Source organism: Corvus hawaiiensis, chromosome 1 (genome assembly GCF_020740725.1).
Source record: "Corvus hawaiiensis isolate bCorHaw1 chromosome 1, bCorHaw1.pri.cur, whole genome shotgun sequence".
Lineage (NCBI taxonomy): Eukaryota > Metazoa > Chordata > Aves > Passeriformes > Corvidae > Corvus > Corvus hawaiiensis.
In genome coordinates this window covers 86,483,436-86,510,266 of record NC_063213.1, presented here as the reverse complement: position 1 = coordinate 86,510,266, position 26,831 = coordinate 86,483,436, and the positions used below count along the sequence as shown (strand labels likewise).

Below are 26,831 nucleotides of genomic sequence, written 5' to 3'. Positions count from 1 at the left end.
GACAACCACACTGAAATCTGAACAGCACCTATAATTTCAGGGGACACAATGTTCAGTGCAAGTGTTTCTGGGACAGCCTCAGGCTTGAGAAACCATACCTTTAGCCATTGACCCCTCTAGAAACAAATCATCTGCTCATTACCGTCATAATTCACTGTTAATAAACATGATAAAGACTGCTGTTGTTATCATGACATAATAAAGCCTATTCGAACTGGCAAAGTACCTTTCCAGAGCTAGAGAGCTCATCAGGGAGTTGTGGCATCCTCACAAAACCACAGCTGATGGGTAGTAGGGTGAGTGTATCTGAAGGATGCCTGTTTGCTCACAACATGCAGAAGGCCAGCAGTGCTTCCAGCCTGCTTGGAAATACTCTTGCCTTGTTTCATGACAGTGTTTTCCACAGCTGAGCATGGTTAGTAAGAGTCCAGTTAGCCAACATGAACCTGACTATACCTTCCTGAATAATGCTGAGAAATCTCGTTAATTGCTTTGCCTTAAGTGATCTTAACCTTGTGTTTTTCGCAGTTCAGCTGTAGTATTTGCCCTCTGCAGAGAATTCAGTGTGCAAGTGGTTCGCCTGCATGGTTGTAGCCTGCTATCTGCTTAACTGAGCATCCTTAACAGCTCATTGAAGATTTGAGAGCACAGAGAACAGAACAGAGTGCCCTGGCAACAGGGCTTGGGCATTTTACAGTATAATCATCAACATTTTGGTTTTCTCTCTTAAGTACATTTGGGATGTTAGCATGGATGGCTTTGGCATTTTGTTTGTTTGGTTTGGTTTTTTAACTAACCAGTGCCATTATGCTTAAACATCAATAACATAAAAATAGTATAGTTCTCTTTTCCCATTGAAGCATACCATGCAAAGCAGCCCGATTTAGTCACAGATGAAGGAACTAGATGAGATTTCAGATGAACACGAGCAATGTGATGTTTTCCTTAGTGTTTTCTTTATTTTAATATTATTGTTGCTTGGAATGGAATGAGACTAATAGCTCAGTACTTGATAAAAGGGGGGAAAACACTGTGCGTTTGTGGATAATGAAGGAAGAAGTTAAAAATACTGGTAGGGGTAGGATTGGATGGCTGTTCACTGAATGCTTTTCACTGCTGCATTACTTTTTTCCCTGAAAGTCAACAGCAATCTTTTGATTTTGGTCAGCATGAAACTGGCAGGCAATTTCAGCTGTGGTGCTGGTGGTTAAACATATTTGAGTCCTAAAGCCTAAATGTTTATCGCCTTTGTTCATATTTTGGTTCATCTGCAGCTTCTCTTCTGGCAGATGTCATTGTGAAAAGAGTGAGGCTTCACTATCCCTACCTAGAGTGCTGTTACTCTACTTTGCTTTTCTAGACCACATTTTTTTTAAGATTAAAGTTCTTACCCATCCTCCAGCATGAATTGTTGGTGGCATTTTGTTTTGATCACATCTCCCAAGCTAAAGAGTTAAAACTATTTGTGTATCTCTTACTGAGAGATGTGATATCACTGCATTTTAGATTGCAGGTTTTTACCTTCCCAAAACAGAATTTATCTGCGCTTTCTTGCCTTTAACCTCCAAAGACTTCTGTTTTTCTTCAGCATGTGATTCAGCAGATGAGGCCAATAACTAAATAATGTTAACTGCTCTCCCATTTCATTCATCTTTACTGATATGCAACCCGGTGGAGTTGTACAGCATGACACCAGCTCATAGTGTGGTCTTTGCCACACACTGAATGTGTGGGTGGTATCTCAAAAGTCCTGTGATACAGCTATTAGTGATACAGACCTTGCAGTGCTTATTCATGCAGTGTTTTCATTAACTGCAGTGGGCATGTACCCAAATCTTGGGATTTGGCTGCTTTTTAAAAGATTTTTTTTAGGGCTTGTTTTCTGCTTTGTTTTGGGAACTGATACAGGTAGATCTATTAGGCTCCCTAGTGTGGCAGTGGTTACCACGTGTAAAGGCATTTGCAGGCTCCAGTGTTATCCTTTGATCAGTTAAAGCCCCCCACCCCATGTACAGGTCCATCCCTGCTTTCACTCTTAGAGGGGGCTTTCTAAAGTAGCAGTGGGGAGCACTGCATGGCACATGCCCTACAGGAGGTCAGGTTAGAGTGCTTCTGGCTTCTTCTGGCCCTAAAAATGACTCTGTTATGAAACTGGTATGTCAACTGCTCTGCTCCAGATCTTGAGGGAATGCCTTAGTGACTGGAAGGAGAATTAGGCTTTTGTTGGAGGATAGTACACTATGATTCTTAATCAAAAGTGTGGGTGATGTATAAAAACAAGATTATTTGAGGATACCAGCCTTAGGCTAACAAATCCTTTGGCCTTCCGGTTGGAGGGTGAGCGCTCAGTAGCTCATCTACATTGTGTCAGTGCAGGAGTCTGAGTCCTGACTGGGCAGAAACCTGTTTTCTCTTGTTTGGCAGCTATGCAATGTTTCACAGGGACCAGAGTGGACAGGTCTCTGCTCGGTATTGGGACACATTTCAGCCTCTCATGAAATGGGTTATATGTGGGGAGATGCCCCTGGTAGCAAATTTTATAACAGCTTATTCATTGGCATGTCTGAGACTGGGAAACTGCAGCCCAACACTTTTTAATGATTGGTTAAGTTTGTGAAAAGTGATTGGTTAAGTGGTTGGTTTAGTGGTTGGTTAAGTTTGTGAAAAGTTTGAAATTAGATAATGTTAGGAACTACTTCCATTAGACTGTATCATCTCACATTGACTTTTGTTTATTTTTCTTTAACTTCACCCTTGGGCAACCATGATTGTATACTTCCATCCCTGCTTCCTCTTCTACAGATGCACTCATTCTATTTCCTGCTGGTCTTTTTTTTTCCTTTTCTTCTGGCAAAGAAACTTTATTTTTTAAATATGTAAAGCTGTAGGGTTTCTCATGAGTAGAATCAAATGGAAGATCAAAAATATAATTAAATAACTTTCATTTCTTTGCCAGAAACAAATTATTTTTTCTTGTCTATTTTGGGTGACTTTATCATGCCCGCAAGGAAATAATTTTCATTGTGTCTGTCAGTGTGATCCTGCCTTAAAAATAGGATGATCTTTTAGAAGTAATATGAAATTCAAGTAAATGTTTGAAAAGAGAAAAGCATAGAATAACTGCATACTATAACAGCCATGGAATTCTGCTAAAAACAAAGCAGCAACTTATTTAAAAATAATGTAGAGAACCCCAGTTGTTGCCTGAGCCATATCTGCTAGTAATCTAGTTCATTACTTCTTAGTGTCTGCTGAAGATTTCAGCTCTTTAGAAAGCGTAATATTTGTGTAATATTGTTAATGTTACCAGAATGTTGTAAAATAATACTGGAAACAAGTTACTACAATAGTGTAATGCATTTTAGACCTGTAACTTACTTACTGTATGAGACATTTAAAGGTTACCTGTGTTGCACATAATTGTAATGAATTGGTATATTTAGCCTGTGATAGGCAAAGTAAACTTGAGAATGTTCTTTGATATTTTTGTTTTGTTTTTAGTTTGTTGAATTGGTTAATTTAAATGTTATAGATAGCAAAGTGGAATAAAGTTCTAGTTATGATGTAAGGCTGTCTGGGTGAATTCGGGCCTCTTTAGTAGTTATGGACATTATCCTGCTCTTCTGGTGTCTGTTCTCAATCTCTCCAGGATTTGTTTGACTTTTGGTTTCCATTTTCAGAATTCATGAGGTGCCTTTATCTTGCTGCTGATCTGTCTGTATTTCCTTTACATTTGTGTTGTGTTACAGTTTTTCTGAGCTGCTGCATCTAGAAGCTGAAAGGATTGTTCTTACAAAGAGGGAACTTGGTGTGCTCTTAATTCTGGTATCGTGGTTGTCTCTTTCCTAGCCTGTGATCTGGCTTTTCTTTGCTTTGCCATAAGCAACAAACAAGGAATGAAAAGGAAATGTTCTCTGAAAGATATCTCCTTCACAAGTTAGATCACTGAGCAGGAGTGACTTCTGCTCTGCTGTGACTTGGTGGTTTGGAATATCAGGTGTGTGCCTCAGGGCTGGACTTCTGGCTTTGCTGCACAAGTTGCCAGGGTGAAGGGGGAAAGTTGAGTGAACATACTCATCTGCATTTTTTTTCTTGCCTATGTGCGCAGATTTCCCCTCAAAAGATGGTAGGAGTGCAATCACCTGAAAATCAAGAATGTTTATTCCCATGTTTCCTGTTTTTCACCCAAAGGACGCTGTGTCTCTATTCACTCATCACTGAGCACTCACATGTTGGTTTATTTCTCCTAATTATGAGATGGGATGTACACAACTGCCACAGAAAAACCCTTTGCACCTGTTCAAGCCTCTTGACCAGACTGCAAATTGACTTGACCAGACTGTGCTAGTTGTCCATTATATCAAAAATGAATGTTTTCCATAATTCTGCTATGTGCAGAGTTGGTTGATTTTTTGTTTTGTTTTGGGTTGGATTTTTCTTGTTTTTGTTGTTGGATGGGGTTTTTTGGGTTTCTTGGTGGGCTTTTTTTCCTCCTTTTTTTTTTTTTCATCCCTGCTGTTTTGGAGGGTGGGTGTGTGTGCACGTGTGTGTTTGTGCTTTTGTTGTTGTTCTTGCTTCTTTAAAATGAATGGTTAGAGAGAAACTTCGCATAAAAAGGAACAGATGCTACAAACTGGTGAATTATGGAGCACTTGCCAAAGTCCTGCTGATGTGCATGGAATGAAGTCTGTCCAGTACCTGTTAAGTTACCTGTGTTTTACAGGGCAGAGAGGATTATTTATTTGGAATGGTGGGAATGGGTAGGACTTCACTGTTTCACTTTCAGTTTTTTCTTTTTGTGTGTGTGTGTGTGCGTGTGTTTGCCTGTTAGACCTTATCTGACAAAGGCAATCTGCATATCTTTGCCATGGGCGTGGAAGTCTCAGGACCAGTGCTGTTCAAAACAGAGATCACGTTTTTCTACGATGGGATTGTAAAGTCCAGGTTACATCCTGTTTCTTAGCAGTTATATATTAATAAATAGTAGGTCCAAAGGGCTTGTGTAACCTTGTCCTGAAGTTCATAATCTGATGAAACTTTTTTCATTTCTCTTGCATTTCTTCTGTGCTGAACTACAGAAACATTGGTCTTGTTGGTCAGTTTCCTTGTTTTTCCATTTTGAAAACCTGCTGCTTTAACTGAGAACAGTGCTGGTAGGTTATTCATATATTCTGCCTAATTGTTTCATGATTATATGCATTTTTTCCAACTTACAGTTAAGTGAGAAGAACTAGTTCAAGCCTCAGCAACAGCCACTGTACATTTGTGTATTAGAACCAGCTGCTTGTTTTCACTGTCTCTGTCTCGAGGACTGAATAGAAGCATTCGTGTAACCATGAGTTAAACCTGAGCATGGATCTGATGTGTTCCCACTTGTAACTCCTCCTGCAGACTAGAAGCAGGTACAGGGTCTTAACAGGTATTTCAGTAGTGAGCGCAGTGAAAGATGTTTGTGGAGAGAAGATGGCTGTTGAACTAAATTTAGGTTGAATTTATCTCACACTGAAGAATGGTATGCAACTTCTTATTAGTATGTTGTGTTTATAGCGTGGAAAGTACCCTTGCTTCCCATGCTTAAAACAGGCTTTTAAATCACTCACTTTCTTTGTGCATTATTTTAGTGGGGTAACAATAAGGCTTTTATTACAGAGTGCTTTTGTATTGTCCTTTAAAACCATTGTTGCTCTGACAGAGAAAGATGAATTCTTTTTCTCACTCACTTTCAATATTATTAACAGGCTTCTAGGCATCTTCTGAATGCAGTTGCTGGAGCCTGTCAGAAAAAGCAGCTGCTCATGTCAAATCCAAGGTAGCTAGATCTGTGGATTTCAGTCTGTGATTCATGGAGCTACATTCTACTACTGCGATGTTTCAGAAAGCTGGCTAGGAAATGCAAATCTGTGCCACATATCACTCCACAAATGTGAACTGCAGAGGGATCTGCTTCCACTGAAATAGTTTGAGATCTGTCATTTGGAAAATGTTGAAAACAAGACATTTCAGGCAGTCTCAGTGAGAATATGTAAGTCATTATTGTGGAAAAGTTCGTATGAGGTCACCTGAACTGTTGCTAGGTAGAGAGACTGCAGTAGGAATGTTTTCCCTTTTCCTTTCTCTGATGTCTCTGAAGGAAACAGACCTGCCCTGTCCTTTCTGCACAAAAGAAAAGGGGGATTGTAGTATCTAAAAGGCCCTGTCTGCAAAATGCCAAAAAGAATATGCACTGTTACATAGAGTTAAAGTGAACATCGCTGGTCAATGTATAGCTGATGCTTTTGTTGGTGTGATGCCTGATTTGCTGACACACTGCCCCCTCTCACCCCTGGCCCCAAGCAGTTTTATACAAGGTCTGTAACTGCAGAATTGGCTGTGGAGTACTTTAAAAGTTTTAAAAAATATTAAAAAAATTAAAATCACACTCTCATTAAGGTGTCTGACTTTTTTTGTCTCTTCCCGTAGAAAACCACAGGCAAGTTTATGTTACACCAGGGAACAGACAGATACCTTGTGTAGCATGCTCCCAATTTACTTCCAGCTCTTTCTCTAGCTTCAAAACTCAGTCTTTCTTCACTTCTTCCCTAAAGTTTCAAGTGTCTACAGCTTCAGTTGATTTCAGTTTCGTGATTATTTTATTACTATTGCTTTATTTCTTCTACCTTTGTTCACTGTGAGATCTGGAATTTACAAGGTAAATCATTAATTACAGCTAGTTCTTCCAGGCTCAGAACACTTGCCTGCTTCTTTTCTTCCTACCCCCTTTGGTACTTTGTCAGGAGCACTGTGTTGGAATTATCTCCCACATTACAGAACAAGCTTTAAAAACAAAAAATAAAAGCTTGTTTTAAGAAACAAGTTAAACTCTGTAGCTACTTATATGGATGCAGTTGATATTATTAAGGGCAAGAATTACATGATTTATAAATTGATATGAAGCTCTTAAACAGCATGACTGTAAGGCTGTGTTGGCATGAATCTGGATGTACGCAAAATTCCCTTGTCTCTCACCACCTGCTTACAAATAACAACTGTGGCTAAATGTAAAGGGATCTGAGAAGATGAATCCCAATTTCTCTTTTTTTTCTTTTCTTTTCTTCAATAGACAAATAAGTTAAGAGTCTGGTTCAGGGAGAGTCAAGGTAGTTAATTACTTCTCAAAGGCCTGAACTTATCATCACCTTGGAGTGAAGCGTAGGAGCTGCAAGTTAGTGACTGATGACTTCATGCCTCACTCGTATACAGGATAAAAACTGAATGTTCAAGGAAATTGCTGATGAAAGAAAAATTTCTGTGTGCTAGTAAAGAAGGCAGTACCTCTCCCTGTATATCTGTAGAAAATGCTATTTGTTAGGCACACAGGAAAGGCAGTATCTTCATCACTGCTGATTTTACACTGCCTTGCTGAGGTTTCACTGAAATGTGCATTTTCAAGGAAGTGTAAAGAATTTTTGCAAGTTGAGACGTGTCACAGAGATTGTTGGTCAAATGCAAATACTGATTGAAAAGTATGGAGGGTTTGGATTGCTTCTGAACACTTTTTTTTGTTGGTTTGGTTTGGGGTTTTTTGTTAATGTGAAATAACTATTACTTTTTTCCTCTGCCAGGAGCTTACAGTGGTAATCCAAACTCTATGTTTAGTCTTTTTATCTGTGAGAATAGAGGTTATCTCTTATTAAAGAAGAGTTTGATTTGGTATTTCAGGTCAGGTTTTAATTTTTTTTCCCCTAAACACAGTTTTGCCCTTGGCTGATTTGACCACTAAGCTTTTCCGGCTTTTAAGAGTTAGAGTGCATTTTCTGTGCTCTTCCTTTCTGGACCTCAGTTTATGTTGTTTGCAGGGCAGAAATCGTGTGAAGAATCACAATCTCATCCTGCACCCTAAAAACAGGCAGATTAAAAAATGCAGGCAGTAGGCCTCCATAATAATTTCTGAGTAAATATTTTACTGCTTTTTCCATCTGTTACACTAAAATCTGACTTAAACTAAGCGTAAATCTAGTCAGAAGAGGTCACTGGAGTATTAATCATCAGAATTAATCCTCTTAGACATGTGTTTGGTACGAGGCCAGCTATTCAGAAGTTTAACAGCACACATATGTTGCTTATCTGCCTGGCAGCTTGCCAGTGAAGTAAACTTCAAGTCTGTGGTGGGTTTATATCTCTGTAAAGTACACTGCTTGTTTGGTGCAAGCTGATGCAGCTTTTCTGTATATCACACATGGTGCATAGCCTGCTACTGAAGAATGAGTTCCTTTCAGGGCGCTTTCAAAGAGCGGTAGTATTGGTGTTGTATGGTAAGAAGTGATATCATTCACAGTTGACCTTTTCATGGTGCTTCCCTATGAAGTATGATGAGCCATATTTAATACTACTAACTCAGAGCAGAGGAAGAGACAATATTTCAAGTAGAGTAATACTGTGGAACCCAAATATAGCTGAATGAAACCTCACCCTGCCTCCACTCCTGCCATTCTGACTTGGAGGAAACATTCATGTACGTAAATACAACTCTTTCTTGAGTCAGGTCTGGACTGGACCCAGCATTTCTGTTTCTCACTTCATAGGAGTATGCTTCACACTCGACAGAAAAACGATTATATCATATCCTAATTATGGAACTGATTCATTCCCTGGGGCATGGAAAGCAAACAGTAGGAGTGAGCGCATCATTAAAAAATTAGCATATTTTTAGAGAGGAGGTAAAAAATAAAAGTGCAACTCCACTGAAAAGTTTAATGATCAAGAAAAAATTACTTGCATTAGAGAAACTTCTTAAAACAATGTGAGATTATGGCCAGAAGAACATATATTTCTTAGTAACGTGTTTGTATTTTCTTGCGAGAAATTAATTTTCTTCTTGCCTTTCTTTCTCAAGGAAAAGAATGAAAGCTCGTGCTCCCCCTCCACCAAATCAACCTTCTGCAGCAAGTAGAATTCACGGTGAGCACAAGTCACCTGCAGAGACAGCTGTAATTTCTGATCAGAACCTTGTGAGCATGAAGGAGAACATGATAAACAGACTGGTGGACTTCACAGTCATTTTACCCTGTGGGTTAGAGCAGAAGTGTACAGTGCAAGGAAGGTAAGGCTTTGATTAGCTCCCACTTTTTAAAGCCCTTTGTTCCCTATGGGATGCTTACTGATGCTGTCGGTCTTTCTGAGTTTATGGGGCTTCTCTGTCATGCTTTTGTCTGCGTTTTAAGCAGCTGTTGCACCAGAGAGTCCTGAGAGCCATGTATAAAGGACTCTCTCTTCTGGGGCAGGAAGGATTTAGCAGCTATTGTGTCACTGTTTCCCCATGGATCAGCACATGTACAGATCTGTCCCTTTCATGTAGTGTCACTGGGCTTAGGTTGTATCACCTCTCATAAGCCAGAGTGGGCTTGGTGCAGTGGAAGAAGGTGCTGCTGGCAAACAGTCCTGACAGTATGAGTGCCTGGAGCCATGCCAAGAAGCAGGCTCGGAAGATGGATGATTCATCGCATTCAGAGATCCCGCCTTCACAAATATGTTGCAGTTGTGTAGACAGAAAAGCATCTGCTCATATTTAGGAAGTGTTTTATATATAAAAGCGTATATTTTTTTTCCCATGGAAAGAGAGAGGGATTCTCCTTGCTACTTACTGGGTACAATCAAGGGCAATTGGAAAGGCAATTTTGAGACAATTCTCTTCACTATGGGAGCTCTTCTTTATCCTCATTCTTTCTGTGTAAATTGTTTTGAAGGAGGGATGCATTACTTTAGGAAATAATATGCAGAAGTTTCAAAGATATAATCAATACTATGATGAAACCGTAGCAAGCAATCTTGTGGTCAGGAGTAGTCAAGAAACTGTAGAAAGTGTAATACCACAAGCAGAGGGTATGTAGGTGCCTGCAGATAAATCAGATTCTGTGTTTATTTTACATTTGGTGTTTTCAGTAGTTAGTCTGCATTCCAGAAGAACTACTTTCTGGTTAGATATATTAGTCTGTTTTGACTGTTTCCCTCATAGCGCATTTTGATGGCCGAGGAGGATGTGTAAAGCAATGTTTGATGTCTGGGACTTCCTTCTTCCTCCCACTTTTCTCGTAGAAACTAGCATTCACTTATCCACTCTCGGGAGACTAGTGCAACTTGTGTGTGTCCACCCCGAAGTCAGAGTGATGTTAAAGATTTGAAAGGAAAGCAGTGCTTATCAGAGCTCTCAGATTAGATGCGTAGTGATAAGCGTTTTTATGGCGAGATTTGGACCTTAATGAGAGAAAGAAGAGAACAGGCCTGCTAAGTGGAACAGAACATGAAACTCACTGGCCATTGGATCCCAAAGAAAGGTGATATTTCATTGGCACATGCAAGCCACCTGGGAGCTGACAAGAGGTTAATATTCATGCAGCATGTTGTACTGAGACATAGATAATGGCCATATGGTTAGAAACTTCTTTTCTCTCAAAAAAGTATAGTCTCAAAACAAGCAGTCCAAGAGCACTATAAAAGTGGTCTTTTAATGTGATTTTTTCAAGAATGTAAATGCTACAGGAGCAAAGAACAAGTAGAAAGTCCCTGTACAGTAAATGTTCTGTATCTCACACAGGTGTTTATCACTATGTATCACATACATTGAGACTGAGTGTTTTGTTTGTTAGAGTCTTTAGTCTGTGGACTAAAACCTGAAAGAAATGGCAAAAATTAAATGTCACATATTTCTGTGGGGTTATTTATATCATCTGCATTAACCATTCTGAGCAACCAGAATGTTCTCTTTGTTGTCTGTGAAGGTGCTCACTTCTCTACTGTGTCTGCATGACAGGTCTAGGCCTCTGATTTAGGTGGCAATTAAATTTCTTCTTGTGTTAATGTGCTAATCTGCACATCACTGGTGCCTAACCTAGTAGGCAGTGGCTGTTCTCCCTCAATGCTGTCTTGAAGACTTGGAGTAGAGAAGTGATAGCCACACCTGTGGGAAGTGGAAGATGACAGACACTGAGGAAGGGGAATTAATCGTCCTAACAAGCTATGAAATAAGAAAAGGATATTCTGTACTAAGCCCTGTGTTACAGTGGCATCAGTCTATGAACAGACCTCATGCATGCTGCTGGTCTTTCTAATCACTGGAAGATGCAATTTTCTGTATGTTAGCACTGGTTCTGTTTTTAGGTATGTGGAATAGTAAAAAACAATAGTGTCAAGATTATCTGAAATTTTTAGGGGTTGAACTGCCCTAAATCTCCAGGTTTGGGTGAAAGCCCAGGCTTTTACAACTTTTTTTCATTGTTCTAATATAGTGAACTAAATAGCTATGAAATACAATGATACTCAGGGGTAAACATTAAATGATGAAAATGCTTGATTTAAAAAAATGTGGGGTTTTTTTGTTTTTTTTAAGTTTGAGGCAAGTATAAGAGCCAGTGCAGGTAATGAATTATTTTCTGTGTTCACTCCTTTTATCTGTGGTGATATCATGGGTGGACATTTCAGAAAAAATATGCTGTTGCTTATACTGCTATAAACCTTCAGTATTTTTTTTTGCCATCATTAAAACTGTAGTCTGCAAAATCTCCTTTTGGCTACCCTGGGGAAATAGCTTTTCTCTTTCAAAAAAATTTGCAAATCCTTGCCCTGGGCATATTCATAATGAAAAATGATTCTGTAATTTCAGGAAAGCAGTTCACAGAACAATGAAGTAGACTAGATTATATTTGAAAATATAAATACTGCAGTTAATTAGTATCACTTAAGGTTATTTTAAATGAACTAAAAGTAAAAATTATGTCTTTCAATTTGTTCATTATATGTAAGCAAAGCAACATGTTGTTAATTTAACTTTGTTCTCTATGTAAAAAGTTCCTGTAAATATCAGCAAGAGGGCAGAAAATTCTCATTAAATTTTCTTGAAAGATACTTTAAGAAAAAAAGTGTGCTATTTAAAGATAATTTAGTGGAATCTGGAACCTTGAAATTGTTTTATTTATGAAAGTTAACTCAAGCTGACAGTCTCTCCTTAAGAGTTTATTGCCATCTTGTAACACACAATTTCTTTGAGATATTGGAAATATGTAGTGCAGATTTTGGTACAAAGCTGCATCCTTAGGGAGTGTGCAGCAATAGAATAGTATTAAAAAACAGTTTTCTTTTTGAAATAATTGATCCCTGGGAACTCTACTGTAAAACATATAGAAGTATTCATGAAAAACTGTTAGCCTATTTTGCCCTGGAAAGGATTATAAAATATTCCCACGACTATTCTGTGTTTGTACTCATGTATGAACACTAACTGGTGTGCTGAAAGGATAGGTAAACTGTTGGCCACTTACACGTTTTATGCATATAGATTTGTAGCACATCCACACAAACTGTTAACAGGTCTGAGAGAGGTGATGGGCAGATGTTTAGACAAAAAACAAGTAGAAAAGCTCCCAAGTTATCAGTTTTCTGTTTGTGATTCTCACAGGTAATACTTTCAATTGGTAAACTGTAAATAAAGGGATCATGCATCTGTCTCTGTTCACACTGAGTGGCACTAAGGAGGCCTTCCTGATTAACACAGATACCGACATTTAAGTGTCAGCAAGCTTGAGACCTCAGTAGTATTTGAAATGCATTGCAGAAGAATGGGGGTGTTTGAAGCTAAATGAGGTTTGATTTGGAGTTGTCAACTCATGGATGACCAATATGCATAAAAGTAAACTGGACAATTGTTGCTTCTGCTGTTATCTTACATGTTACACAAATTCTCTCATACATATGAAGCACAGAGAGCAGGACACTAGAAGAAATAAACTAGCTGAAGCTGTAGTCCCATTCTGCAAATACTGGAGGACAGAGTTCAGTGCAGAGTATGCATTATATGGAGCATAAAGCTAAAGTCATCACAGAAAGAATATTCTCACATAATTCTCAGTAACAGACTCTTTATTGTGGGCTTATAGCTCAACATGCAGAACAGTGTCTCTAGGAAAGAGTAAAGGTGTGAAATCAGCCCAGGTTGGTAAAACATTATAGGTGTTGTTTGAAGAAGATAAACAGGGCACATGGAAAAAGGATTAAAAATTAGTTTAACTAAATACTAAATAAGAGTTGGGTCAAAACTACAGTAGTTCAATGTAGCTTAAGGGGAGAAAAAAAAAGTTGAACTAGGATAATTTACATTGGAAGGGGCTGCTGGAACACACAGTCTCTAGGCAAGTTTGAATACATTCAGGGAGGAGGTTTCTGGATTTCTCTGTATCTCTTTTCCAGGGCTGGAACCATGTTTATGGAGACAATATGTTTACTTGTGCCTAAATGGAATTTCCTATACAGCACTTGTCTCTTGCCACTTGTTGCCTTGCTGTTCACTGGCAAGAAGAGTCTGGCTCTGTAACCCTGCAGTTCATACTTACAGCCAATAGCAAGGTCTCTCCTCACCTTTCTTGCCCTAAGGCCTCTGCCTCTTCTTGTGTGTCATCTTGATGTTCCTCCTGTGGACTTACGGAAAGTAAGAGTCAAATGTAGGTGAGCAAGCTAAGAAAAGAAACGGAAAACATTTATGAGTGTCTTATTTATCACACTTCCTGAACTTTTTTGGATACAGCTTGCTTCTTAGTGTATACTTTTTCGGTTGTGTAGAAAAAGTTGTAATCTTTTCATGAAGTACCTCCTCTACTTTGGAGCATGAGAAAATAATGACTAATGCTATTTTCTGGTTTAAATGAAAACAGTGAAAGAATTAGAGACTTCGGGTCATCCACCCCCTTTACACAATCATGTTTCTTTTCCAGTCAATTCCCACTGTAGATTCTTAATGCACATTTGATATTGACCTAAAAAAAAGGATTCTTTCTTCTAGTTTTGAGATTTTTTTAATTTTTTTTTTTTAATCATAGAATCACAGAATGGTTTGGGTTGGAAAGGACCTTAAAGACCTTCTAGTTCCAATTCCCCTGCCATGCACCAGGGACTTGCTCAGAGCCCCATCCAACCTGGGCTTGAATGCTTCCAGGGATGGGCCATCCACAACTTCTCTGGACCAGTTCCTGTGCTTCACCACCCTTACAGTGAAGAATTTCTTTCTAATATCCTATCGAAACCTGCTGTCAGTTTGACGCCATTACCCCTTGTTCTATCACCACCTGCTCTTGTGAAAAGCCCCTCTCCAGCTTTCTTGTAGGCCCTTTTAGGGACTGGAAGGCATTTGTAGCATGAAAGTAGAAGATAGAAAGTTGGTTTCATTTGATAGAATACAACTTTACCCTACAAATTTATTTTTAGATGTACAAGGCTGTATTTTAAAATGGATTTCTCTCTGTGATCCAAGGAGATGAAACCCAGCTACACCCAAAACAACAACTCAGTTGTTTTATGCTTCCTAAAAATCATAGGCCTTTCCTCCATTTTACTGGAGAACAGCAGGAAACAAGCAGTCTGCTCAAACTTGATCAGATCTTCGGTGTGATAAATACTGCTGATAAAGTAGTTATTCTTTACTGTCCAGAATTGGCGTTAAATGTCAAACAGCTTAGTAATAGAATATCAAAACAGAGCCAAAGTACTCTCCTTTGCTAAGAATAGTCATCTGGACCTTGTCTGAGTCTTAAATTGGGTTTGCTCTCCAAATTCATTTTTGTGCTCTAGTATTTGCTTGTCAGTCATTAACCTTTGGTGTCTGTTACGTAGAGTTTGGTCACTCCACCAAAAATTTCAGCAACATCTTACTAAAATGAAAAAGTAAGGTGTTTCTTAGCTGAGTAGTTGGAAAGACAGGAGGCATTTAGCTTCATTTCAGCTTTAAGATTCAGATTTAAGACCTGCCTGAATTTCAAAAGAGAGTATGCTCTGTACCACACATCAAAGCAGGTTAAAATGAAGTGCAGATCTTTGTGGAACAAGATAGAAGCAAAGGATTGACTCTTTGCATCTTCCAAGAGCCAGATTCAACCCAAGGTTAGAAAGAAAAGTTGGTATAGATTAGTAGATTACCATTCTCTTGCTGTGTTTAGGGACTCTCTTTTGTGTGTAGCATATACATGGAGTCACTTGAAATAAAAGTCCCATTTAAAAACAAGCTGAACTCTTTAGAAAGAAAATTTTTCAAGTTGGTGCCATTGAAATCTGATATAAGAATAACTTCATGGCAAAGATTTCCCAGCTCTCTTACTTCACTTGAAACACAAGGATTTTGAATTTTGTTTGTGGAATTCCTAACCTCTCCTCCGTTCCTCCGTTCCTCCGTTCCTCCGTTCCTTCTTTCCTCCTTTCCTCCTTTCCTCCTTTCCTCTTTTCCTCCTCTCCTCCTTTCCTCCTTTCCACTCTCCCCTCTTTTCTTTTTCTTTCTTTACACTTCAGAAGTTTTCTGAAAAATGTTCCCCAAATTTACATTTTTTTAAGAGCATACTATTTGCTTTAAAGTTTTTTCAAAAGCTTCAACTGTACTTTCAAATGGAACAGATGTAGGCTGGGGATGCTTTTCATGGAACAGTTACATAGTCTGAGCAGCATGGCACAGGTTGGGATGTTGCAGACTTCCTTAAGTGTTATGTTTAATTCATGTCTGCTCATAATCAGCAATAAGATGAAACCTCAGATTCAGCTGGATTTTTTAATTGTCCATTGGCCAGACAAATTTGTTCAACTTGCATGATTGTCTGTAACTTATTTTTTCAGATGGCAGATGTGGATTCTGATCTGATTTGTAGTTGTGGTGCTGTTGCTGCTGAGTATATTTTATAATTTCAGGGGTACATTTTGGAGTCATAAACTGTTATTTTGATGAACTATATTCCCTTCTAAAGTCCTTTTTCAAGAGGCAGGATAAGTGTCCAAAGTTGAATGAATTATCACAGTATTATGCATTACAGAAATATATTAGTGTTCCACTTTAAATATAAATGTCTAGCACATAGGACACCATGTACTGTGATTCTGCCAGGTTATTTACTTTTCTCTGAAACAATAGTAATAAGGCTGAGGGAAAACAAATGCATGCAAATTTTAGTTTAGAAGAAATATGTCTGTAAACAGACAAGTTGAGATCTGTATCAGGAGAACTGATAAGCATTTTTAAAAAGTGTTCACTGCTGCACAGTTTAATGAATATTCATATAAATACTGATGTAGGTGGGATTCTCCTATAGTCTGGCCTTAGTAGGCATTAGTAAATGTCTGTTGGTATGTGGTGTGTAGCATATGAATTGAACATGATTGTGAAACACAGATGTTTTTAACTTGGGGACAGCGTCAGAATGAGTCATCATGAAATGGACTGATGCAGTTTTGATTTGGGTGCTACACATTTGTATTTGTGCTATGTTAGCAGTTGCCACACTGCTCTGTTTTTCCGAAGTGTCCTATACATATGAATTACATCTGTTCCTTATTTGATGTTCAGTCATCATCTTCTCACTGTGTTCTTCCCTTTTCAGTGAGAAAATATATTTCAAATTTTCCACACTTGCCACTTTTCCAGCTCACACTGTGTAACTCAGTTAAACTTGAAAAAGGTTGCTGTAAAGAGGGTTCTTCCTCTTCTCTTGCATGGGAAGAGCTGTCACCTGTTAATAAGGAATTGCTCTCGTTTTCCATTTTTGTTGTCTTTGCCATTAGCTCTCCAGGGTTCTTCATCAACTTCTTGAGCAGTTGTTGGCCAACAACATACCTACAGAAAGAAAATGGGTGGCCCTCCACAGAGTAGTTTCCCAGATGCCAACAGCTTGCAGTTTGAAGGGTAGTTCTTGAGCTACGGGTGTAATGTTGCTGGCTAATAATCCGTGGAGGATTTTATTTTCTTTTGAATTTGCTTGCATTTTGAATCTGTATACAGTTTTTTCCAGTTTAAACATTAGAAGAGGTGCCAGTTCTTTTGGTAAATTTGTTGTCTATGCCTTTGTTTTCACTTCTGCTAGAAGACAAATACCCGCTGTATATTACAGGTTTCAGCTACAACTGGTAATTTTTTTTCAGCTTACATTATTTTGTTGGTGACAGACACTGGTTTATGAAACCAAAACTTTTTGGAAAAGTGACCAGTTTAAATAAACCTATTTTCCCTGATCCTGTGTGGAATTTTTGAGGGGAAGGCTGGGAAAATAAAAGAACCCTTCAGTACTGTGGTAGAAGAGGATTTTTAGGGTGTGGGGGAGCACAGCTCATATCTGCTGTATTCAGCAGTATCAAGCTCCAGTGAATACTGAGCTCTTGACACAAAATGGAGTACTCTGTGCAGAGGCACGAAATGAGAGGGACAGTTGCTGACTCTTTTGAAACCTCATGGTTTAGGAATCATACTACAGTAAGAGTTACTGATAATGCAGACACTCAAAACCAGGTGGTTTTTTCAGGGTTAATATCTTCACCAAAATAAGTATGAACAGGATCTCTTGTACTGGAAAGTATTGCTGGTGTCAAATGGATTTGGAGAACTCAAAGTTGTAAACTGGAAAAATAAACCCCATCTACCATTTGCTCCAGATTTAAGTGCTCCATTTTGAGTTATGTGATTGTTCAAATCTAGGTAGAGTTCACTGCACTGTGAGTTCATAATTTATTCCTATCTTGTCTTCATGTTAAAGAACAGAATTTGAACTGGAGAGTTTAATGTATGGATTTAGTACATTATGACCCCCAGGTTAGCTCAGTTGGTCAGAGCATGGTGCTAATGACACCAACGTTGTGGGTTCAATCCCCACATGGGCCATTTACTTACGAGTTGGACTTGATCCTTGTGGGTCCCTTCCAACTCAGAATATTCTGAGATCTGTGGTCTGAAAATAAATAAAATGAACTTTGTCTTCTCTTGACTTATGTTTGTTAGTACTATGATTGGCGCTGTTTGCCTCATTGTGAGTGTTAGTTGTGAGCTCATAAACAGACACTGAAGTGTGAATTTTAATTCCTATCATTTTATCTGATCTGTTTAACATTTCAAAGCACTAGCACTGTTCCATCCCAGAGATGGTTAACTAGTGACACATCTACAGCTTGTGTTGTCTTTTACCCCCCATCTTAAAACTGAGGTAAATTTTGTAGCAACTGTTTTTTCTCATGCTAATAGTGAATGTCTTCTTCCTTGTAGTAAAGCTGTGATGGATGTACTGGTTGATTTATGCAGCCAGTATCGCTTAAATCCATCCCAACATAGTCTTGAACTAAAGTCTTCGGGAACTCAACAAGTTCTGAGTTACAAGCCAAACACTTTGATAGGAGCACTGGATGTACAGACAGTACTTCTGAAAGAGAAGATTCCCGAAGAGAAGGCAAAGCGACCTCTGCCAAGGGTCCCTGAGGTCAGTACTCTGTAGGGCTAAAATGGTGCCATGAAACACCATTTCATTCCTATGATTTCAGTTCTTGCAATCTTTTTATCTTTAAACCAGGTGGGAATTACTTGTGATTGATTATAACCTGCTTTATTAGTTTAACTGTTTTGCATGTAGATTGACAGATGCTAGTCTAGACATTTATACAAAATATTATGTTGCATGTGGTTGGATAGATGGAAATCTGAAGATTGGGGTGATTGAAAATTGCAGTAATGGCTGAAATGAGTGTTGTGGGCTTGTGTGGAGATAGTGTTTTGGTGATATTTTTTGTACCATCTTCACTGAAGATATGGGAGAAGACTGATCATTAATAAATATATTTCACAGTATAGTGATGATTGAGAAGTAGTCGTTTTCCAAATGTTTGCTGAAATTTTTTATTATTCGTAATAGCTATATCTGTTTATACCCTCCCATCTTTCAGATAGGGCTTGTTAACATTTACATTACATTTGCCTCTGATTCCTTTTCCTTCTTCGCTTGTTCTTGTGAATGTCTCCTTAGTGGAACGAGAGGTCTGAGATGTTAATTTTTTAAATAGTATTTTCTGCAGTGTGGGGTAAGTTTGCCTGGGAATAGTCAAGACAATACGGAAATCCCCAGTGCCTTTTTCATTGTAAGAGGACCTTTCCATCACAGAAGGGAGACTGAGACTTTGTGTTTGTTTCTGCAGAAATCTGTGAGGCTGGTAGTGAACTACCTGAAGACACAGAAGGCTGTGGTTCGAGTTAGTCCAGAGGTGCCTCTCCACAACATCATCCCAGCTATTTGTGAGAAGTGTGAAGTCAGTCAAGAGCACATTGTTCTTCTGCGAGATGGCATAACTGGGGAAGAGCTAGAGCTTACCAAGTCCTTGGAGGAGCTAGGGATAAAGGAGCTGTATGCCTGGGACAGAAAAAAAGGTGAGCCAAGACTGAAAGCAGTCACTGCAGGGTTATATGATGTGACAACAACATTATGGGCAACTTGAAAGCATTTGTGCTGCCATTCTTTTGGGGTCCAGCTGAAACAGCAGAGTGAGATCTCAGTCCAGAGAGCAGCACGGGTTTGTTCAGTGAGCTGTGCCCAGAGCAGCAGCCAGGTCAGCAACGTGCCCAGCCGTCCTTGGTTGCTCTTGGGCCTTGCGCCAGGCTGGGCTGGACTCTGGCAGGGTGCAGGTTGGTCTGGGGCAGGGCAAAGGGAGGAGCTTTGCTATGTCCCAGAGCTGCTGTCAGTAGAGGTGTGCGTAATACAAGGGGCCTCTTCCAGACAGAGTCTGTCACCTACCTGTGCTGTGGGTTGGAGAGAAGGAAAGAAGAGACATGCCATAGTCATGGCAGCTGTGAAAGCCGAGAGGCAGAGGCGACAGAGCAGGGCTTATGAGAAACAGACTGGATAGGATCAGAGACGGTTCCTCCAAAGAGCAAAGTTATTGACGGTTTAGTGAAGAAGAGCTAAGAGGTATTTGTATTTAAAATTTTGTTCTCATGTTTACCTATCCTTGCTTTCTGTTCTCATAGACAGAACTGTAGTAGCAGCTTCTTGGAGTTGAGTTTTATCAGCCTGATTATGTATTCAAATAACATAATTCTATGATGTGCTTTAAAATATAGCTGCTTTCAAAATACACATTGACAAGCACTACTTCCTTTGAGGTCAGAAAGTGATATTCATTAAAATTGTCTCCTTCAGTTTGTTCTCAATTGCTATCACTTCCAGCACAGTAAATGTCCTTATTTATTGTTTAGATAACATCATTCTTGTAGGTGCTGAGCTGTAGGCTTATTTTTTATTTATAAAATTATTTATTTATGCTGACATTCTGTCTCTTCTTTCCAACTCTTTGGTAAGTGACAGTTCTACCTCTGTGTGAGTCAAATTTCAGTGAGTTTGGACTTCTAAGTAAACTAGATATCTCCTTTTCTTTTGAATTGGTAGGATGTTCCAAGAAGAGGCTGACAGCATGTCATAACTCAGTTGCATGTTTGTTTTTTTCCATACATGTTTACTGTAATTAAGCTAACCATTTTGGAGCAACATATCGAACGTGGAGTGTATTCAACAGGATTCATTCAACGTGCTTCGGGGACAGCCTATAGAGTAATTATCATAAGCCTTCATGAAAGTCTTTCCTTTCAAATGGAAGTGGCAGTGTGTATGCTGGTGCAGTGTTGGTCCTCAAATTTTGGTTGTTCCTATACAGTCAAAACCAAGACTTCACTACAGGGCTGGGATTATAGCAGCAAATTATCACGGAATCAGAGAATATGTTGAGCTGGAAGGGACCCACAAAGATCTACACATCATAGTGTGCTGCTCTCTACATCAACTTTTTTTTTGTATTCTGTTCTTTTTTAACCTTTCAGTATTCCTTTCCTGTCATTGTGATAAAATCCCCCTGATCCTGAGTATAATTCAATTTTTTATGCTTTCCTCTTACTCTGCACCATGGTGTCTGAGAAAACCAGTAAATGCACAGTAAATGTAAATTTACAAGAATTTTTCCTTTTTTTCAGGATATTTCTTCTTCAGTGTTCTAATTTGTAATCTCCAAGAGGAATAAACCCACTGTTTTCAGTAGCAGTTGGTCTGTGACTTGTGCATTGAGTGGGTATCTAGCCTGTTTAGTTAACAGAAAATAGATTTTTTAAACACATTCCCACTAACAAGTAAGGCATCAGAGATGCTGAAAGCCATAGGCTGTTCTTGTAAGAGCAGATTCTAGAAAAACTCTTCACTCTTTCCTTGCCTGAAACAGAAAACACCAAGAGCTGAAGGATTATTAAAAGGGAAGCTCTGCTGCCACCTGCTTACTTAATTTGATTTAGCAGTTGAAGCAGCTTCCTGAGTGAACCAGGAATTAATACAAATGCAGCTAAACTGCTTCAGTAGAGCTCCGCATCTCTGTTGTCGGTCAACATTTTTTTTCTGTAATGCTTAGGAAAAAAGGTGCTAGGACTAATTACTGACTATTGTGCCTTACAAGGCTGTATTAGAACTTTAATGTGTTTTCTCTTATCCTTTCATTGCTTGCCTCTTCCAGTTCCTCCATCAAAAACTCAGTCTGAACCTTCTCTGAACTATAGAGGTACTGTACAATGCTGCTGAGAGAAAACTTCACTCTGTGTTTAACTCTTTCACTTCACTCTATGTTTAATGTGGGTTTGGTAGATAAATCTTTAAGAATGTCAAGTAAAATGCTGTAGAAAAACAAGCTATTTTTGATCAGTGTTGTCTTTCCAAAGTGTTGCTTGTATGTCTTGTGCTTCTGCTAAGAACAAACACATTCTGTGCATACTGTCTCTTCAGTAATAGCCATTAAAATGCCAGCAAGTAACAAATTCTGCCATTTAACTCTTTTGTGGTGTGGTATGTCTATACAGATCCTAAGCCCGTTCAGTTTACCTAAATCATGATTAGTTAAATTTCACAGTTACTAACATTTCAGAGGTCTCTTGGGAAAAAAAATTATTTAGTAGCAAAGGCAGAATATTTTGATGTCTGTGAGATCTTCCACTGATTTCAATTTACATGCAGCAAAGCATTTTAATATCAAATGTATACATTCACATTGGGTAACTGAAAAGATGCTGACTTCTGAATTGTTACAGTAGTTGGGGTTGGATTATATTGGTGCTTCTGCTTCCAGTCAAATAGAGAATGTGTGTATTTAGTATATCCTTTCCCTATTGAGTCTGTTTTAACATTGCTTAAAGTAATTATCCTCAAGAAAGGTATGGTTGATTTCTAACCAGGTTTACTTCTTTGCATTACTAGCAGACACAACATAACTGAAGAAAAGCTGGATAACTTATTTAAATTTGTATGATGGAAGCCCACCTCCAATAGGTGACAGCCATTGAGCAAATCTTAGTTCATGGCCTCTTAGCTTCACTAATGCCAGCTCTATTCCCCCTAATCCTCTGTCATTACTTGCTGTGGCTTCCTCTTACACGGCAATCAATAGTAGATGGAATAGCTAGTGTATTTGTTTAAGAAAAAACTATACAGATTAATAAAGACTCATTATTTTGATGTTATATGCTTTACTTAATTCCCAGTTCATTGGTATTACACAATGTTCAATGTGGATGAGCAGGTGCTACGTTAGCCTTTCTGCAGCATTGTTTATGGTTGAAGATTGTGCAAGTAAAGGAATCACAATCTAGTCACAGCCCAGCCCCAAGCAAGAAACCAGCATACAAGCATAGGTAGTGCTTAGGATTTAAGAAAAGCATGAATTCATTATTGTATTTGTTTGCAGTGCAGTTGCAACCTTTCTTAAGGATAGTTTCTCCCTGTTTTCCTTTTTGTTCGTTGTATGTGTTTAACACCCACCTTCTGACACGTGAGATTGTTTATATGCAAAAGTGATGTGTGTGAAAATCACTTCATATGTTATGCAAATGAGTTCACAAGAGTTCTGGGATGAGGTTTTTTTGGTGAAGTAAACCTTTATTTTGTGTGAACAAGCAAGTAATTTTGAATTTGAGTTTTAATTGTTATTAAATAAATATTTACAAGAGAAAGTTGGTTTTTTTTCCTGTGAATTAAACTTTTTGAATGCTAGTGGAATACTCTGATGTGCTTGGAATCAGGAGGAAATATTTATAGCATTATGCAGAGTCCATTTTAAAAAGCGAGAGCGCTTTATCATCTGTTTACTAAATGGGTAATGTTGTTTGCTGTAATGCATGAGTGTGTCATTTTGCTCATCCAGTTTGTGGATGAGAAACTGAAGGGGGAAGTTGAAGGGCTACAAAATGGTATGAGAACTCATACAATTTCTTAAGCAGGTTCAAGGAAGACACATTTGAGCTCTTACAGCCTGAAATACCTATAAACTCCCCTCTTTTCCCACCTGAAGTAAAAGCACCAAGATAAGAAAGGTGACCACAACCAGCTAGTTCAAGTTCCAAGGAGGGCCCTATTTCCAAGGGGAAGGTCTTTTTTCCTCTTTTTACAGAGCTTTATCCAAATTACACACTGAGAATCTGTCATTTAACTTCACAGTATTGTCACACCTGTGAATTGTTGAAGATACTCACCATTATATCTTTTATTAAGTGTTTAGGGTTTTTAGTATTACAGTACTCTATGAGATTTAAGTGATACATCTAACAAGCATATGTGAAGTCATAAACAATTTTCTCATGTTTTGCCTTTAATAAGGGTTATTTAATTTTGATTGAAAATTTAGTGAAGTTTGTTGAATTATTCCATTTGTCTCCATTAGATTTTGGAGCATACTCAGAACAAATGAAAGTTTAATGACAAAGTAAGTGCAGGATCTGGCAGTTACTTAGATAATCCAGTCCATAACATCTCCAGCTCATAAAAATCCAGAATTAAACCAGGGTGTTTTAAAATACTCATGTTCTGAATCTTTATTTCAAAAGTGTAACAACTATTCCATTAAAATTGTTTCAGAACCAAATCGAAAGGCTTCAGTAAGCAGTGATGCAATAGAGAAAGAAAAGACAAGACTTTTGGGATTGTTTAATGCTGATAGAAGAAGCAGCAAGGTAAGTGTTCAGCAGTGTACTGCTCACTAAAGAGAATTTATTTCTTTCCAGATCTGTTATGTCTGTGGATGGCAGCATTTGTTTGGCCAGCCGTCCCTTTCCTTACAGAAAGTAATCTGTTAACAGGTGCATGAGCTCTGTGTGATCAGCGCAGTGTGATGGAGATATCACCTGCTTATTGAAGGAGTCAAGCACGTTGACCATTTACTTTATTTTTTTTTAATGCTGTGAGTTCAGTAGGTGTTAAAAAAGGGCAGTAGCTTCAAGCAACCTGTGTCTGCTTATTAGTAGTGCTCATATTGTAAAATGCATTTATGAAAGGACTGATGTAGTACAGAACAATTTAATTATCAAGTAGATGTGTCTTATGACCTCTTCTGTGCGTGGGTGATAATCTCTTTTAAAGCATTTATACCTCTTGGAAGCTCTATGCAGTCACACTATTGCCATCTCCAAGTCTGTAAAGCCGATGAATCAGGTGTAGAAGAAATAACTTGCAATACTGAACTGAAGGATCAGTGTCTGCTGGGGGACATGTTAGCCATTTTTAACTTTGTTTGTATTCTTGAACTGGAAAATTTAGGGAAGAAATACTGTATAAAATAATTCTGTTGACATGCATTTATGAGGAATGTTTTCATTTATCTCAGGAATAAAATACAGAAGAACTTTCTGAATCAGGAACATAGGGAAAATAGTGGGCTTTTAACTTCATACTTTTTGCATCCTTTGTTAAAAATATTAATGTTAACTGATTTTGGTTGTAAAGTATTTAATACTCTGGCATGTCAGAGGAAAAACAGAATTTTCTTTTATCTAGTTTAAAGAACCCTCCAAGGCTTTTGGAGTGGACTTATAAAATGTGTATCTGATTAACTGGCAGTAAGAAACATTTGCTTGTAAATGGACAGGTGTTTTACTTACCTAGTCTTCTCAGTCACATTCTCAAAACTATAAAAGCTGTTCAAAATCTCTCATAGTTCTCTGCCTTTTTGTTCATGATCAAATTTGTAGTGCTTTTGCCAGGGAATAGATTCCTTTACGGACATTGTGAATTACTGTGTTGGAAAACCTATTTTTGTCATAGGACACTTGGACACTTGTTTGTCAGAGATGCTGAACTATTCTTAATATCTTACAAGGGACACACGGAAGCTGTATTTTATGAGATAAGAACCCTAAACACACTTTCAGAGTGGTTTTGCACTGCAAGAAAATACTTCCTATTTAGAAGGGAACAAAAGTGTAACTGGAGCAATAATGCTGTATCTGCTCAGAAGAATCAAATAAACAAGGGAGCTCAGCCTGAGCCTCTAGAGCTGTAATTCCTCTGGAAGAACCAAACACATTACAGCATGCAGTTTATGCATCATACTTTGTCCTCTCATTCCATTTTACTGAACTTGGGTGTGAAGTCTGTGTTCTTGCAGTTCTAACTCCTGAAGCAGATCAGTTTTAACTTTTAAAGTATTAATGCTTACAACCTTAGAAAAAGTTGCTGTGAAGCATCCTAATTCAGGGCTTACTGCAGTGAGTTTCTCACAGCAGAGTTGAAAATGTGTTCAAAGATTGTAAGCTCCTCTGTTTTTTTTTTGTTCTCTTTCTCTTGGTTGTTAATCAAAGGAGGTGATACTCTGAGGTTTTTAAAACACTAATTTTAATGGATGCTAAGGATATTGAGGATTAATTAAATTCAAAATAGTATTTGACCCGGGAAAAAGTAGGAACTGTACAAACAAGTATGAAAAACAGCTTCTAAATCTGAGGAAAAGGTCTATGTCTTTCTTGCCTCTAGTTCTGACAAGTTAATTGATTTTTCTTGGTCATTTCTTTATTGGACACTTACTTTCAAATGGCAGTTACTCTGTAGGAAAAGAAACAAATCAGTCACTTTGTTTAGTCGAGCAAGGAAGTCACTGTTGCCTTTTTAATACAAACCTGTGGGAATTTGAAGCACAATAGGTAGAAGAATTACTGAAAACTGAAGAACAGAACAGCACACAGGAGCAAGCAGGTGTTAACAAAGCGTAATATATCTGACTTGCTATTGCGAAAGATTTCTAACCAAAACAGCAGTGAAACTGCTGAACAGACTTAGCAGGATGAGGGCACATTAATAAAGGTCTTTTAATAAAGGATGTGGTAGGTTTATGAAGGGATTAGATGATAGGATGCCTTATGATTTCAGGGAACTGGAATCAAAACCCCAGGGTGCCTAAACTCTTCTCTTTATGGCTATTTTTATATTTTTACTCCCCCACAAGGCTTATGGGGGAGTAAATAGCCACAAATACCCCATGGTTCTGCGTATTTATTCATTTTTGTTTGTTTGTTTGCATTATAATTTGCAGCGGTGAGGAGAGTGTATGTGGTCATACATAGTTTCTATTTTAGAACTATTTGATAGGAATAATTGTTCAACGTCCTGCACAGTAGTAGGACTGCAGACTTGCAGGCATTTGCAAGGGGAAGGCAATTTCTTTTGCAAGGGAAGGAAGAAGAGTGTTAGCCTGGGTTGCAAACTGTTCTGTATCAGGTGTCAGTGCACACTACAGGCCTACGCTCAGATTTCCATGCCCACGCACATGCCTTTTTTCTTAGCTGGCTCACTGAGAGCAGTAATTGTGGTATGACAATACACCAGATCTAACTTTTCTAAAAAAAACTTTCCGTTATATTGAAAACACTGTGACACAGAATGAAAGCAAAGTCCTATTCTCGTGGCTGGTACAAATTTGTTAAAAGTATTTCTTTGGTTAACTTTGTACTGGCAGGCTTAATTCCAGATCAGGTATCATCTTGTTCTCTCCATTCTAATTTTATGCTGGATCAGTTACCCTCTGTTCTCCTGCAGCTGGCATAAAAACCATAAAGGTGGCATGAACTCCATTTCTTTTTGATGTTAAGTGTAGTCGTTTGCCCGAGGCTAAATCCAGATCAAATTGGCACTGCTAAGCAATCCAGTGGAGCAGAGGTGCTGTGCAGACAGTCATGGGATCTAGGCTTAAGTAAGATATGTGCTAGTGCACAGAAACAGTTCCTTCGTGGAGAAGTG

At 38.4% G+C, this 26,831-nt stretch overlaps 1 protein-coding gene and 1 non-coding gene across 17 annotated transcripts in view; both read left to right on the top strand.

Annotated features, from left to right (window-relative positions):
* COBL (cordon-bleu WH2 repeat protein) overlaps positions 1 to 26,831 on the top strand; it is a 206,425-nt gene that overhangs the window by 82,365 nt on the left and 97,229 nt on the right. For 12 of the 16 annotated variants that reach the window (XM_048312776.1, XM_048312749.1, XM_048312734.1 and 9 more), the window contains 5 exons: positions 8,873 to 9,079; positions 18,026 to 18,236; positions 18,946 to 19,174; positions 21,295 to 21,339; positions 23,682 to 23,776. In XM_048312776.1, coding sequence (XP_048168733.1) covers positions 8,880 to 9,079; positions 18,026 to 18,236; positions 18,946 to 19,174; positions 21,295 to 21,339; positions 23,682 to 23,776 — 780 coding nt within the window. In that variant the 5' untranslated portion in view covers positions 8,873 to 8,879. Of the gene's footprint in view, positions 1 to 5,226; positions 5,403 to 8,872; positions 9,080 to 18,025; positions 18,237 to 18,945; positions 19,175 to 19,510; positions 19,713 to 21,294; positions 21,340 to 23,681; positions 23,777 to 26,831 lie in introns of those variants that run through there. The other 4 variants (XM_048312714.1, XM_048312688.1, XM_048312756.1 and 1 more) reach the window with 3 other exon arrangements.
* TRNAI-AAU lies at positions 17,578 to 17,647 on the top strand. Its single transcript has one exon. It is a non-coding gene; the product is annotated as a tRNA-Ile (tRNA).